Here is a 14,035-nt window from a genome sequence, read left to right on the forward strand (position 1 = left end):
GCGGAATATTACAAGTATTTGTTGGCACCACTTTACAGCACAAATGCTTCTCTCACACAGTCACACATTTTTGATTTAGAGTTGCACTGTGGGTAACTCGTTAAAAGAAAAGGATCACATCAAAGTGAATTTTTTTTTTTTCACTTAGTTTTCCTCATTGTATGATGATTATATGACATCAACATGAGCAGAAAGTACACACTCGCTGTCTGACACAGAGTAGACTGCTGCCAGTGAAGACATTTCCACTTCACTGGGATTTGGGTAGAATGTAAATAAAGTGATAGATCATTTCAATATTTGTTCTGCTCTATCAGATGGGCGTCCTTTGTACATCTTGAGGCTGGGCCAGATGGATACCAAAGGACTGGTGCGCGCTCTCGGGGAAGAGTCTCTGCTCAGACACGTAAGTAACACGTAAGAGTTCAGTTCATGTTTGACCGCGTTAGTAAGGGTTGCTACATTTCTAGGTCAGACAGTGGATGTTAGGATTAGCCGTTAGGAAACTAACGTCCTGACAGGTATGTCAACGGCAGGATGTGCAGAGTTAAAACCAGCAGAGATAATCTGCTTATTTGTAATGTATTTTCTGAAAGAGGTATGTTGGCCATTGTAGGTGCTGTCCATCAACGAGGAAGGCCTGAGACGCTGTGAGGAGAACACCAAGGTGTTCGGTCGACCCATCAGGTAAATCTGTGGTGTAAATAATGCATCCTTATGCTGAAAAATATTCCAACATTTTTGGAATGGAGCTTTTGATAATAGGGAATTAGCAGAGTATTTTGAAGGTGTCATGGTGTGAGTACAATAAAAGTTGAAGATAATGTAATGCAGTTCATGGAGGTCGATTATTTACTACATGTACATATGAAAATTAACACCCTGTCAGTTGCTGAAGCTGTAGGAAAGTGGTCATAAATGAAAAGAAATTAAGTTAAGTGGATGGTAAAAATAGAAAAAGGCTAAATAATTATATTTTACCCAAAAATTCAAACACATTCCCATCATTTCTCCTCTGTTCATTTGTAGTGGCTGTGACATAGGTGCACATATAGATAATATGTAGCACGAACCAGTACAGAGAATTATCTCCACTGCCATGGAAATGATGCACAGTGCTTATTTCTTAGTGCGCGGCATGAGAGCAGAGAAGGCATCTGTCATCTGCCAGCCCTTTCAATCAGGAGGCAGTGTCTGAGATAAGAGGCACGCAGGAAGGCATGTGAGCCATGAGTGGCTGTCACGTCACAGCATTCAGAGTTCAGAATTGGCAAGCGCTGCCTTCACCGCTTAAGCCTCACTTCAGGGTGACAGGTGCTAAGTGATCAGAAAGAGGCTGCAGCCCACTTCAGAGCAAGTGTGTGTGTTTGTGGTGTGGGTTATCCACTTAATCCTCTCACTCCTCCCCTGTAGCTGTTGGACATGTCTGGTAGATCTGGAGGGGCTGAACATGCGTCATCTGTGGCGACCAGGGGTCAAGGCGCTTCTGAGGATCATCGAGGTTGTGGAGGCAAACTACCCTGAGACTCTGGGACGGTTGCTTATCTTGAGGGCACCAAGAGTCTTCCCTGTCCTTTGGACACTGGTAAGAATAGCAGTGGCACTCTTGCAGAACTGGTTTACAGTAATGAACAAGCTGTCCAGTTCTTGTACCTGACCATTTTCAAAGAAACATTTTTTTTTAAATTATTTTTTGAGCCGCTCAACACTAATCCATGAATCCTTGAGTATGAAAAGTCTTCAGACTAAAGGGATTATCCAGCATTGTTTGATAACAGAGAACATAAAGAACCAATTTCATAAAGGATCTTTAAGTTCTTAGCTACCAGCTTCCTGGTTCAGACATGTCATTTGTTCCTGTTTCTTTTGCTGCATCTATGCAAAACCCCAAAGATAAAACAGTTTGACAGACAGAAAAAGGGGATTTTTGCAGCAGGAAGGTGATCCGCTGAGCGGTTAGCTGAAAACCTGGCATTTCTCAGCATTATGTGCAGTGTGACCTTCAATACATTTGAGCAACCTAGACAAGATGAGGACAAAAGAAGTGTCAAGACTGAAAGAATATCTAGATCAGACGAACTGGATCTGAAAGTGTTCTGAAAAGCAATAAATCCATCCCTGACACAGGACCTCAGAGGTGCATCTGGACCTTCAGTTTATCCATCTACTGCTGGTTGAAGCCTCATTAGAAACACATTTTCATTTATGTTTGCAGATGATTCAATAAATCACCAAACCGTGCACCTATTTCTCAAAACTTGCCTCAAGGAGTCGTCTTTATAAACAGAATAACTTCACAAGGCATGGCGAAAACGCTTTCCCCAGTATCATCCTCGTCACTCATGACCACATTCGTATCTGCCTTTAGGTAAGCCCATTCATCGATGAAAACACCCGCAAGAAGTTCCTCATCTATGCTGGCAATGACTACCAGGGTCCTGGAGGTCTTGTGGACTACATAGACAAGGAAATCATCCCTGATTTCTTAGGAGGAGAGTGTATGGTGAGTGTTTAGATGAAGATTTTGTAGCTTGTGATTAGTAAGTTTCCATGAAATGTGTGTTGAAACTTTCTGGGAAACATCATCACCCACACAGAGAACTTCTTCACTGACCCAGTTCTGCGCGTGTGTGTGTGTGTGTGTGTGTGTGTGTGTGTGTGTGTGTGTGTGTGTGTGTGTGTGTGTGTGTGTGTGTGTGTGTGTGTGTGTGTGTGTGTGTGTGTGTGTGTGTGTGTGTGTGTTTTTTTTTTTGTCTGTGCACATGCGCATACCTCCTTTTTCTCTGCAGTGTGAGGTACCAGAGGGCGGCCTGGTTCCCAAGTCAATGTACCGCACTAGTGAGGAGCTTGAGAATGAGGATGTCCGGCTGTGGACCGAGACAATCTACCAGAGCGCCAGTATTTTCAAAGGGGCTCCTCATGAGGTGAGGCTGAAATGACAACAGCAATGTGAGGAGTAAATATAACACATAAATGAGAATGTAGGGCAGGAAAACGCAGTGCCGCCAGACCGCCCTGGTGGAGTTCTGCCATCTAGTGGAAAAATAATCTTCCAGCAGTAACACACTGCTGCAGTCATGTTACATCATTTATTACCAAGTGACAGATGTGTTGTGATGTGTTATCATTCCCTGTTGGCTGGATTAGTTTTTTTTGCTCTCTCATTTCTCTTTGTAACTTTTTACTAGATTTAGTGGCTTGTAGAAACTGAAACTTCAGGTTTCACCTCTTTGATTAACACCACTTTTGGTGTGGGACAATTAAGTTTTAAGGATTCAAGGATCAGCAACGGGCTGCTTTGTTTTGAATCTGTCTATTAAAAGACGGATTAAAACTAATGGTGTAACAGCAAGAAGCATTCAGACATTCAGGACGAGTCGCTATAACAGATTACGTCACAGGAACAGATCTGTAGGTCATCAGTAGAAAAAAAAAAAACAGGAACATTAAGGGGACCATGGTGTTTTTTAATATAAAGTAATAAATAAGTACATGAGTAAATGAAATTGTTTCAGTGAATAGGATCTGATGGCCTAATGGCAGAAAGAAGCAGAGATTGTGTTTCGTTGTTCTCCTCGATGGGTCAAGATGGCGCTGTCTAGAGGGCATTAGGCAGAAGTGCACAGAGTTGGTCAGATTTCTTGTTTTCTGGACCGCACACGTCTTTCATAAGGAGCTTCGACCTTTCAGCTGGATTCACTTCACAATGTCACTAAGGATGCTCTTATCGCTCACATTAAACTAGCTGACAAAAGAAAATGTTAAGACTTCCAGTGAAGGATTGATAAAATTTACATTAAATTCTCTGATACATTAAAAGAATTCAGCTTACTTGTAAAGTTTTTTTGTTTTTTTTTGTTGGGTCTAACAAAGAATAAAGAAAAACGACTCAGCTATTTTGCTTGTATTTGTGAATAATTCATAACAAAGGGTAAATATTTATTCTTTATTTGCACTCACTTGAACCTCCTTCGTTTCTTTCCTGTCGCCAGCTTGTGATTGAGATCATAGACGCCGGCTCAGTCGTCACCTGGGACTTTGATGTGTGCAAAGGTGACATTGTTTTCAACATCTACCACTCAAAGAGGGCCCCCCAGCCACCGCGTAAAGACGCCCTGGGCGCGCATGGCATCACCTCTCCAGGAGTCAACAACGTCCAGCTGATTGACAAGACCTGGACTCTTGGTCAGGATTACAGCATGGTGGAGTCCTCTCTCACATGCAAGGAGGGCGAGAGTGTGCAGGTGAGGCTGTGTGACAATGAGCTGCCGCATGATGTTTCCTTTTATTGCTGCTCTCATTGATATTCTGGACATCTTTTCTGTTCTCAGGGCTCCCACATAACTCGCTGGCCAGGTTTCTACGTCCTCCAGTGGAAGTTTCACAACATGCCGGCCTGCTCAGCCACCAACCTGCCCCGAGTGGACGACGTGCTGGCCACCCTGCAGGTCTCCTCACACAAGTGTAAAGTCATGTTCTACACCGAGGTGTTGGGCTCAGAGGACTTCAGGTTGGTAACTGAACTGTGTGTGTGTGTGTGTGTGTGTGTGTGTGTGAGTGTGTGTGTGTGTGTGTGTGTGTGTGTGTGTGTGTGAGTGTGTGTGAGAGAGAGAGTGAGTGAGACACAAAAGCTGTTTTCACACATGGACTTTGGACTTCTGCAGAAGCAGGTCCAAACATTTTGATGTCCTAAACAGCAGCAGATCATCTGAGCGTTAGCATGTGAAATACTCAGGAATGGGGGTTGAACAGAGAATGTGCGAGACGGCACATGAGGAGGAAAGTGTGTCACTGGGATCAGTGCTTTGGTCCCAGTTCATTTAGGAGGGCAGATTGATATTAAAGATTAATCTGGGATGGCTGGATGTGGCTTATGTTTGTGTGTAACCACATTTAATTTTCCACATGATTGGCTCAGTCACACAAAACTCTGGTTCAGCTGAAGTACAAAGCTGCTTGTATAAAAGCAGACCATCTGTTTGGTCCACGTCACACCCGCCATCTCCTAGTGTTGGGTGGGGGCTGCTGTGCATGTGTGAAAACAACTAAAGATATTTATTTATATGTATGCTCTGTAGGTAAATTATATTTAGATGTCCACATTTTTAGTTTTTCTCCTCTGTTTGACCATTACGTTGTAATAGTTTTTATTTTAATCATTGTGTTATTACTGCTCATGTTTTTCACTCCTGTCTTCTTTCAGTATATGCTTCTCTGCAACCTACCACTTAGCACCACGTATGACATTTGATTATGTACTGCCTTAAAGAGCATCATGAGTCTTTAAGCCCACAGTTTTGATGATGCTTTCCTCTCGTGGAGACTCCTTTAATTCGTCTTTTTCTGTCCAATCCACCTCTGTGCTGTTGCTCACAACCCCCTCTTCCTCTTCCTCCTCTTCTGTCTTCCTCCTACGAAGAACGGCTTGCTGTGATGTGCAGAGTTTGTAAGTGGCTCAGTGTTTGCCCCCTTTTCCTTTAGCTCATCGCCATTGCTGTTTTTGGCTGCTAATCTCAGTGCCCCTGCCCCCCTTCCATGGCAGTCACGCTTCTAATGCAGCAAAAAGATGCTCGTTTGCATCAGTTCCTGCTTATGATTTCTGTTAGCATCAGCTAACAGGGTGTTACTGCTTTGTTCATGCTGTGGAAAACAAATCCTGTTGCTACACCTGAATTTACCTGGTTCTGATTCACTTGCTGGCTTAAGACACTTTTGCTGCATGACTAACTATCAGGATTCCTGTTATGGGCTGGATTCAGGAAGCAACATCTCAAGTGTTGCATATAAAAATATGCAAACACACAGACCAAATGTTTTTTTAAAAAAAATGTCTTTGTTGCTTTTTTATTTCTTTGTTTTTCTTCATTTATTTTTATCACCAGCTTACTGAATCTTACCTCCTTTCAGAGCACTCCTTCTTTTGATTGCTTTCTAAGACGGACTAAAGATCACGCTCATTCTGGTTGCATCTAACAAAATGTTTTTCTAACAGTTGACTAAACTGACTGAAGTCTTTGTTTTTAACGTATTTAATTCAGTTTAATTCAGCTTTATTTGTACAGTGCCACTTCACAACAACATCTCAGTGTTATCTTTGAAGAACAAACCAGCAAATCTGAAATTCCAGTTTATAAGTTTATTTAAACACATTATCTCTCTTTCACTTTATGATACCTTAGTACATTTTTTAAAATCACTTTATGTTCTCTATCCCTAATTTAAAGTTTTCTTCAATAGAGCAATAGAGCTGGTCAAATACATCTAAATTAGTGTTGAGTTGCTATTATATGGGCATGAACTCTGTAATTACCTTTCATTTATCAGTACAGTTTAAAAAAACAAACTAAATCTTGAAACTTCAACCCTTTGTCTATAAAACATAGTTTTTCCATGAAGGCTACACCCATTTATTTAACGCTCATTTGTAAATGATACATTTAAATGCATGTGGTGATTTAAGTATCAAAACTGTTTAACGTTTGCTTCCTTAAATGATTTAACAAGTATTAATGCAATTATTTTGAGAAGATGTCATACAAATTTAAAGATGAGTCCATAAAATAGATAGAAACGAGGTATAATATGCAATTATTTGCTTAGACTTTAAAAACACAAGCAGTCAAATGTCAAAAGCACTTTAAAGGTGGACTCTAAAGCACTTCCAGACTCTGTGTGTTAGCTACTCTACCAAAGCCTTAACCTCCATTCAAAGATGGCATGTACTATAGTGGTGGTTATCTATATTAACTAGGCTTTACTCTTCTGTCTCTGTGGTTGTTCACATGAGAAAAGCCATATTATACACAATTTAAAATGCTGTCTCTGCACAGATTATACACAACAAAGTTGTTTGTTACTCTGCGCTGCTAAAAGTTAAAATCACTGCTCAAACACTTTTCTAACTTTATACTAAAGAAGTGAATCAGCTCTGTAATTTTAATGCCAGGTAATGACATAAAGATTATGTAAGTCTCAGCTCAAGGTAGTGTAATCTTTATTGATTGCATATACCTGATATGTAGAATCATTTTAATCTGTGTGTTAAAGTTGGTGTTAGCAGTAGAAGTGATTGTAATTCACAGGAAAAAGTGAAATTTCCTTTGATTTGTCTTCAGGTTTCCAGCAATTTAATGGGTTAAATGCTCGAAAGATTTGAGATTTTTACAAATGAAATTTGGTGATTAAGACGATACGACCCCCACCCCCAACAACAGACTAAAAAGTGGCTGTTAAGTAGTTTGTTTGTCTTTTAGTGATTGACAATTGCACTTCTATTCAGCTGTTTGGTTTTAATGTCCAGCAGCAGCAAACTTCCAGTAGTTCTGCAGGGTGACACTAAAACATTGTGTCTGATATTATTGACGAAAATAATTATCACCAGGAAAAGAATCAGTGAAATAATGGTTTTATTTAGAGACGACTGAATCCTGAGCTACAACTCGTGAGCAGATGATGGGTTCAACATAAGTTAGCACAGTGATCTGACCAGGCTAAAAGAGAACTGTCTTTAAACGTCCAGGTGAAACGTACCTCACTGAAGCGCTGATCTAAGTTTATAATGAACCTAGCTGCACCTGATGGACTGCTGGCTGCTGCAGCCATTGACAAAGTGAGCTTTGTGCATTAAACAGAGTAAACCTCCCCACCCACTCCAGGGTTGATCTGGCTGCATGGTTCTGCATCATGAGCACGAGTCATGCACACACAATACACTCAGTTAGTCTCTGGCAAACTGGGGATGGTCAGGTGCTGCATACATGTGAAGTTATGTGGACTGTGAAAGTTGTGTCCACCATCACATTGACTGAATCTTTCTTTTCTCTCAGGGGTTCGATGACCAGTTTGGAGTCGAGCCACAGTGGCTTCTCTCAGCTCAGTGCCGCCACCACCTCCTCTAACCACTCCCAGTCCAGCTCCATGATCTCCAGGTAGAAACGGATTGTGGAGGACTTGAATCCCCTTCAGCCCACCCCATTCACTGCCCTAACCATCAACATGGAGGCCAACTCTTCTCCCGCCCTCTCCTCGTCATCTTTGGACTCTGATCCTCTTGCACAGCCAGTTTTTGTGGAACTGATGCATGCTTGCACAAACAGAAGAAGAAGAGTTCTCAAAGACTGAGGCAAAAAGAAAGAAATGAAACCACATGAACAATTTATGGGCTGATTTTTGCACAAAGGTTGTCAAGTTTTGTTGGGCCTAGCATCTCTGCTGGGCAGCACGTTGAATCAGAACGTATAGCAGAATATTCTGGTCGTGTCCCGTCTCATGCTGGGTGGTGAGGTCAGATGGAAGAAGCAATATTTTCATCCTGTGAGCTACGGGACCGGATGGAGAAACTGGAGGCGCTGTTACATGTATGCATTTACACTCCCACAATACTGAGACGACGCATACCTCATCAATGCGTGTCGGCTGATGAAAGTGGATTTTTTGTTACATGCAAACACGCTCCAATGTTTAACATGCACAAATTGAGAGTGTTTGCCATATTGTTACTGCATGGATGTGTGTGTGTTTCTAGAAAGTTAATAGGTCAAATGCGGGAGGATGGGCAGGAAATATCTGAACCAGATCTGGGTCCAACATTGCCTGCAAACATCTGGAGCTTATTGTATCAAAACAAATAAGATACCATGAGCAAATTTAGGAGGTAAAAAGATAAATAACTTTCAGATTTCCTATAATTTATGTAGAAAAACCTTTCTGTCTTAATGACACCTTGAAAAGTGGTTGAATAATTAACCCAGGTCTGAAAGTTACCGAGGTAAAGTGCTCATAGCAATAACACGAGTTATACTTTCTACTGTGTGAAATGTTTTTATTTATCATTAATATGTCTGTGGAGGATCATGGATGCGGATTGCAGATGAGCTTTTTGTTGTAAATTGTGTTGAGGCAGACAGAAGAGCAAACTGAACCAAGAAACAAACCAACTTCTCTGGCAAGACGTGGCGGTTTGCTTCCTGTCCAGCGTCTGCACAATTAAGGAACTCAAACCCAGATCATGTCGTCAAGGAGATGCCTTGCCACTGATTGGTGAATGTGCTACTGATTGACTAGTGCCTGCTAGCAAATGAGAGCCCTGACTTTGAAGGGATGCGATGTTAGTGGGCAAAGACACCATGATTATTTACTTATTGATGTTGATAGGAGTGTGCATAGAAGATGAATGTTTTCTGGTTTATCTTTTGACAGTGCACCAGTAGACAGACAGATGCTGTACGTGTGCCAGTGCTGGTTTGGGACTGTTTTGGAGGCGAGTACTTGATGGGTGAAGCAGTGAGGCCTGCACACTTGTGCGAGTTTATGGATTTATTATTTAACAATTAAGATGATAGCCATTTAAGAGCCATGTGTCAATAAATACCATTTTAGCCTTTGTAAACATCTCTTAGAAATGTACCTGCTTTTTTTCCAAGGTGACCACTGTAGTGATGAATAACCATTTCAAAACGCAGGAGATTTTTAATGCAGTCATAGAGCAGCGATGACTTCACTTAGATCTGATTCCCTGACATCAGAGTTGCCAAGAGTGGTCTGGTGCTGTTGCCATGGTAACTAAGTGCAGCTGTCAGGACCAAAAAAAAAAAAAAAGTTTGTCAAGTTTGGAGGTTTTATTACTGAAAATACAGGCCTCTGCCTGTTTTTGTTACATAAAACTGCAAGTTGTGAGCCAGAAACAGCCAGCGCCTGTCTTCTTGTCATTCGCTGTGATGCTTTGTGGAAAATAAGGACCCCCTAAGACTGAGGGGTTGAAAGTGTGTTTGACTGTGTATGGTGTGAAAATGAGTTTCTGTAAACAAGGGGAGATATCACTGTAATATAATGCACATTTAGAACCACGACTAACTTTGCTTCACCTTCTGGAGACTTCCTTCAGACGGATTAAGCTTCAGCTCAAATGGAAATGCTCCGTTTCCTTCTCTCCTTCACGTCGTGTACTCCAGTGTTGCTTTACTTTGTTCTGTTATTTAGAAAGTACAGTTCACTGATTGATTGAAGCCATAGGCACGAAGAAGTGTACTTGGATGTGATGTTTTTCTGTTAGAAATACCAGAAAATCTTCATGCTTTGCCGACTCCCGCTGATTCAGCATGTACGCTCTTGATGGCGATCTCATTCACAAATGAGGGCTATAACTGTTAGTCTTGTCTATTCAACACATTTGTCTGTCTGCTTCCTTTTTCTGGCATCTTTGCATATCTTGATGTGAGAAATTATGTATAAAGTATATTTGGATTAATGAGAATATGGCGCCTTTACATTTTTGGAGATAATAAACTTGAATTATGAATAAAGCATCAATCACTTGGTCTCATTCATTTTTTTACCCCCCTGTGAAACTACAAGTCAGAATTTTACTTTTTGTTTTGTGTTTGCAGAAACACGGTTGCAGCTTATCACTCCAGACATCTGTGCACTGGAGCAGACAACTTCATTTCACATGGGAACTTGGGACAATCATTTGTATTTGCAACGAAAGATTTCTTAAAAGTTTGCATGAACACTATTAAAGCAAAGTTTTAAAATAAAAGTATATAGAATAAAAACAATTGAATTTTTCCATCCATCCATCCATCCATCTTCTGCCGCTTATCCGGAGTCGGGTCGCGGGGGCAGCAGCCTAAGCAGGGAAGCCCAGACTTCCCTCTCCCCAGCCACATTTGCCAACTCTGCGGGGGGGATCCCGAGGCGTTCCCAGGCCAGCCGAGAGATATAATCCCTCCAGCGTGTCCTGGGTCTTCCCCGGGGTCTCCTCCCAGAGGGACGTGCCTGGAACACCTCATCAGGGAGGCGTCCAGGAGGCATCCTGACCAGATGCCCGAGCCACCTCAACTGGTTCCTCTCGATGCGGAGGAGCAGCGGCTCTACTCTGAGCCCCTCCCGGATGACCGAGCTCCTCACCCTATCTCTAAGGGTGAGCCCGGCCACCCTGCGGAGGAAACCCATTTCAGCCGCCTGTATACGAGATCTCGTTCTTTCGGTCACGACCCACAGGTCATGACCATAGGTGAGGGTAGGAACGTAGATCAACTGGTAAATCGAGAGCTTCGCCTTCTGGCTCAGCTCCTTCTTCACCACGACAGACCGGCGCAGAGCCCGCATTACTGCAGACGCCGCACCGATCCATCTGTCGATCTCGCGCTCCATCCTTCCCTCACTTGTGAACAAGACCCCGAGATATTTAAACTCCTCCACTTGAGGCAGGACCTCACTCCCGACCCGGAGAGGGCAATCCACCCTATTCCGGCTGAGGACCATGGTCTCAGATTTGGAGGCGCTGATTCCCATCCCAGCCGCTTCACACTCGGCCGCGAATCGCTCAAGCGAGAGCTGGAGATCACGAGCAGATGAAGCCAACAGGACCACGTCATCCGCAAAAAGTAGGGACCCAATCCTGAGGCCACCAAGTCGGATCCCCTCAACACCTCGGCTGCGCCTAGAAATTCTGTCCATATAAGTTATGAACAGAATCGGTGATAAAGGGCAGCCTTGGCGGAGTCCAACCCTCACCGGAAAAGAATCCGACTTACTACCGGCAATGCGGACCAAGCTCTGACACCTGTCGTACAGGGACCGGACAGCCCTTACAAGGGGGTCCGGTACCCCATACTCCCGGAGTACCCCCCACAGGAGCCCCTGGGGGACACGGTCAAATGCCTTCTCCAGGTCCACAAAACACATGTAGACTGGTTGGGCAAACTCCCATGCCCCCTCCAGGACCCCAAAGAGGGTATAGAGCTGGTCCACTGTTCCGCGACCAGGACGAAAACCACACTGCTCCTCCTCAATCCGGGATTCAACTATCCGGCGGACCCTCCTCTCCAGGACCCCTGAATAGACCTTAGCAGGGAGGCTGAGGAGTGTGATTCCCCTGTAATTGGAACACACCCTCCGGTCCCCCTTCTTAAAAAGGGGGGACCACCACCCCAGTCTGCCAATCCAGCGGTACTGCCCCTGATGTCCACGTAATGCTGCAGAGGCGTGTCAGCCAGGACAGCCCCACAGCATCCAGAGCCTTAAGGAACTCCGGGCGGATCTCATCCACCCCCGGGGCCTTGCCGCCAAGGAGCTTTTTGACCACCTCAGCGACTTCAGCCCCAGAGATAGGAGAGTCCACCCCTGAGTCCGCCAGCTCTGCTTCCTCATCGGAAGACGTGTTGGTAGGATTGAGGAGGTCTTCGAAGTATTCCTTCCACCGACCCACTACGTCCCGAGTTGAGGTCAGCAGCTCCCCATCTCCACTGTACACAGTACTGACGGAGCACTGCTTCCCCCTCCTGAGCCGCCGGATGGTGGACCAGAATCTCCTCGAAGCCGTCCGGAAGTCTTTCTCCATGGCCTCGCCGAACTCCTCCCATGCCCGAGTTTTTGCCTCGGCAACAGCCGAAGCCGCATGCCGCTTAGCCCGCCGGTACCCATCAGCTGCCTCCAGAGTCCCACAGGCCAAGAAGGCACGATAGGACTCCTTCTTCAGCTTGACGGCATCCCTCACTGTTGGTGTCCACCAACGAGTCCTGGGATTACCGCCACGACAGGCACCAACGACCTTCCAGCCACAGCTCCGGCCGGCCGCCTCAGCAATAGAGGCACGGAACACAGCCCATTCAAACTCAATGTCCCCCGCCTCACTCGGGACATGGTTGAAGCTCTGCTGAAGGTGGGAGTTGAAGCTCGCTCTGACGGGGGACTCAGCCAGGCGTTCCCAGCAGACCCTCACAACACGTTTGGGCCTGCCAGATCTGACCGGCCTCCTCCCCCACCACCTGAGCCAACTCACCACCAGGTGGTGATCAGCTGACAGCTCCGCCCCCCTCTTCACCCGAGTGTCCAAGGCATGTGGCCGCAGGTCCGACGATACGACTACAAAATCGATCATCGAACTGCGGCCCAGGGAATCCTGATGCCAGGTGTACATATGGACACTCTTATGTTGGAACATGGTGTTCGTTATGGACAATCCATGACGAGCACAGAAGTCCAATAACAAAACACCATTTGGGTTCAGAGGAGGGGGACCATGCCTCCCAATCACTCCCCTCCAGGTCTCACTGTCATTGCCCACGTGAGCATTGAAGTCCCCCAGCAGAACAATGGAGTCCCCAGAAGGAGCACCCTCCAGCACTCCCTCCAAGGACTCCAGAAAGGGTGGGTACTCTGAACTGCTGTTCGGTGCATAAGCACAGACAACAGTCAGGACCCGTCCCCCCACCCGGAGGCGGAGGGAAACTACCCTTTCATCCACCGGGGTAAACCCCAACGTGCAGGCACCAAGCTGGGGGCTGATGAGAATGCCCACACCTGCTCGGCACCTCCCACCATGAGCAACTCCAGAGTGGAAGAAAGTCCAGCCCCTTTCGAGGGTACTGGTTCAAGAGCCCAAGCCATGCGTCGAGGTGAGTCCAACTATATCTAGCCGGAACCGCTCAACCTCGCGCACAAGCTCAGGCTCCTTCCCCACCAGAGAGGTGACGTTCCACGTCCCTAGAGCCAGCTTCTGCAGCCGGGGATCGGACCGCCAGGGTCCCCGCCCCTTGCTGCCGCCCAGCTCACACTGCACCCGACCCCTACGGCTCCTCCCGCAGATGGTGAGCCCACGGGAGGTGGGGCCCATGTAACCCTTTCGGGCTGAGCCCGACCGGGCCCCATGGGCGAAGGCCCGGCCACCAGACGCTCGCTCTCGTACCCCACCTCCAGGCCTGGCTCCAGAGGGGGGTCCCGGTAACCCGCGTCCGGGCAAGGGAACATTCATGCCCAGGTTGGTCGTCATCGTAGAGGTCGAATTTAATTTTTCATTAAATAATAAATTTACAGTAAATAAAAAAAAAAAACGTATAAAAAATTTGTTCTACATATTGGGATGTTATATTGATGATCACATCTTTTAATCAGTCCAAGAAGTACAGTTGATGCAGCACCACATATCTTGCCATGAAAAACTTAGTTCCCTTCACTGCTTCCAAAGGAAAGGTTCAATTTATCTTTCTTATCGCAAGGTGGGGTGATTCGGGGTGGGACTAGATTAAAAAAT

At 45.2% G+C, this 14,035-nt stretch overlaps 1 protein-coding gene across 2 annotated transcripts in view; it reads left to right on the forward strand.

The window, feature by feature from the left end:
- Positions 1–8,053, forward strand: part of LOC306774738 (SEC14-like protein 1) — a 29,453-nt gene extending 21,400 nt beyond the window's left edge. The window contains exons 9-17 of one of the 2 annotated variants that reach the window (XM_079264895.1): positions 318–406; positions 617–687; positions 1,414–1,585; positions 2,369–2,503; positions 2,790–2,924; positions 3,993–4,244; positions 4,332–4,510; positions 5,420–5,446; positions 7,827–8,053. In XM_079264895.1, the coding sequence (XP_079121021.1) occupies positions 318–406; positions 617–687; positions 1,414–1,585; positions 2,369–2,503; positions 2,790–2,924; positions 3,993–4,244; positions 4,332–4,510; positions 5,420–5,446; positions 7,827–7,932 (1,166 nt within the window). In that variant the 3' untranslated portion in view covers positions 7,933–8,053. The remainder of the gene's footprint in view (positions 1–317; positions 407–616; positions 688–1,413; positions 1,586–2,368; positions 2,504–2,789; positions 2,925–3,992; positions 4,245–4,331; positions 4,511–5,419; positions 5,447–7,826) is intronic. The other variant, XM_079264896.1, reaches the window with a different exon arrangement.
- The last annotated feature ends 5,982 nt before the right edge of the window (positions 8,054–14,035 follow it).

This window comes from Telmatherina bonti (assembly GCF_933228915.1).
Source record: "Telmatherina bonti genome assembly, chromosome: 3".
In the NCBI taxonomy this organism is placed as follows: domain Eukaryota; kingdom Metazoa; phylum Chordata; class Actinopteri; order Atheriniformes; family Telmatherinidae; genus Telmatherina; species Telmatherina bonti.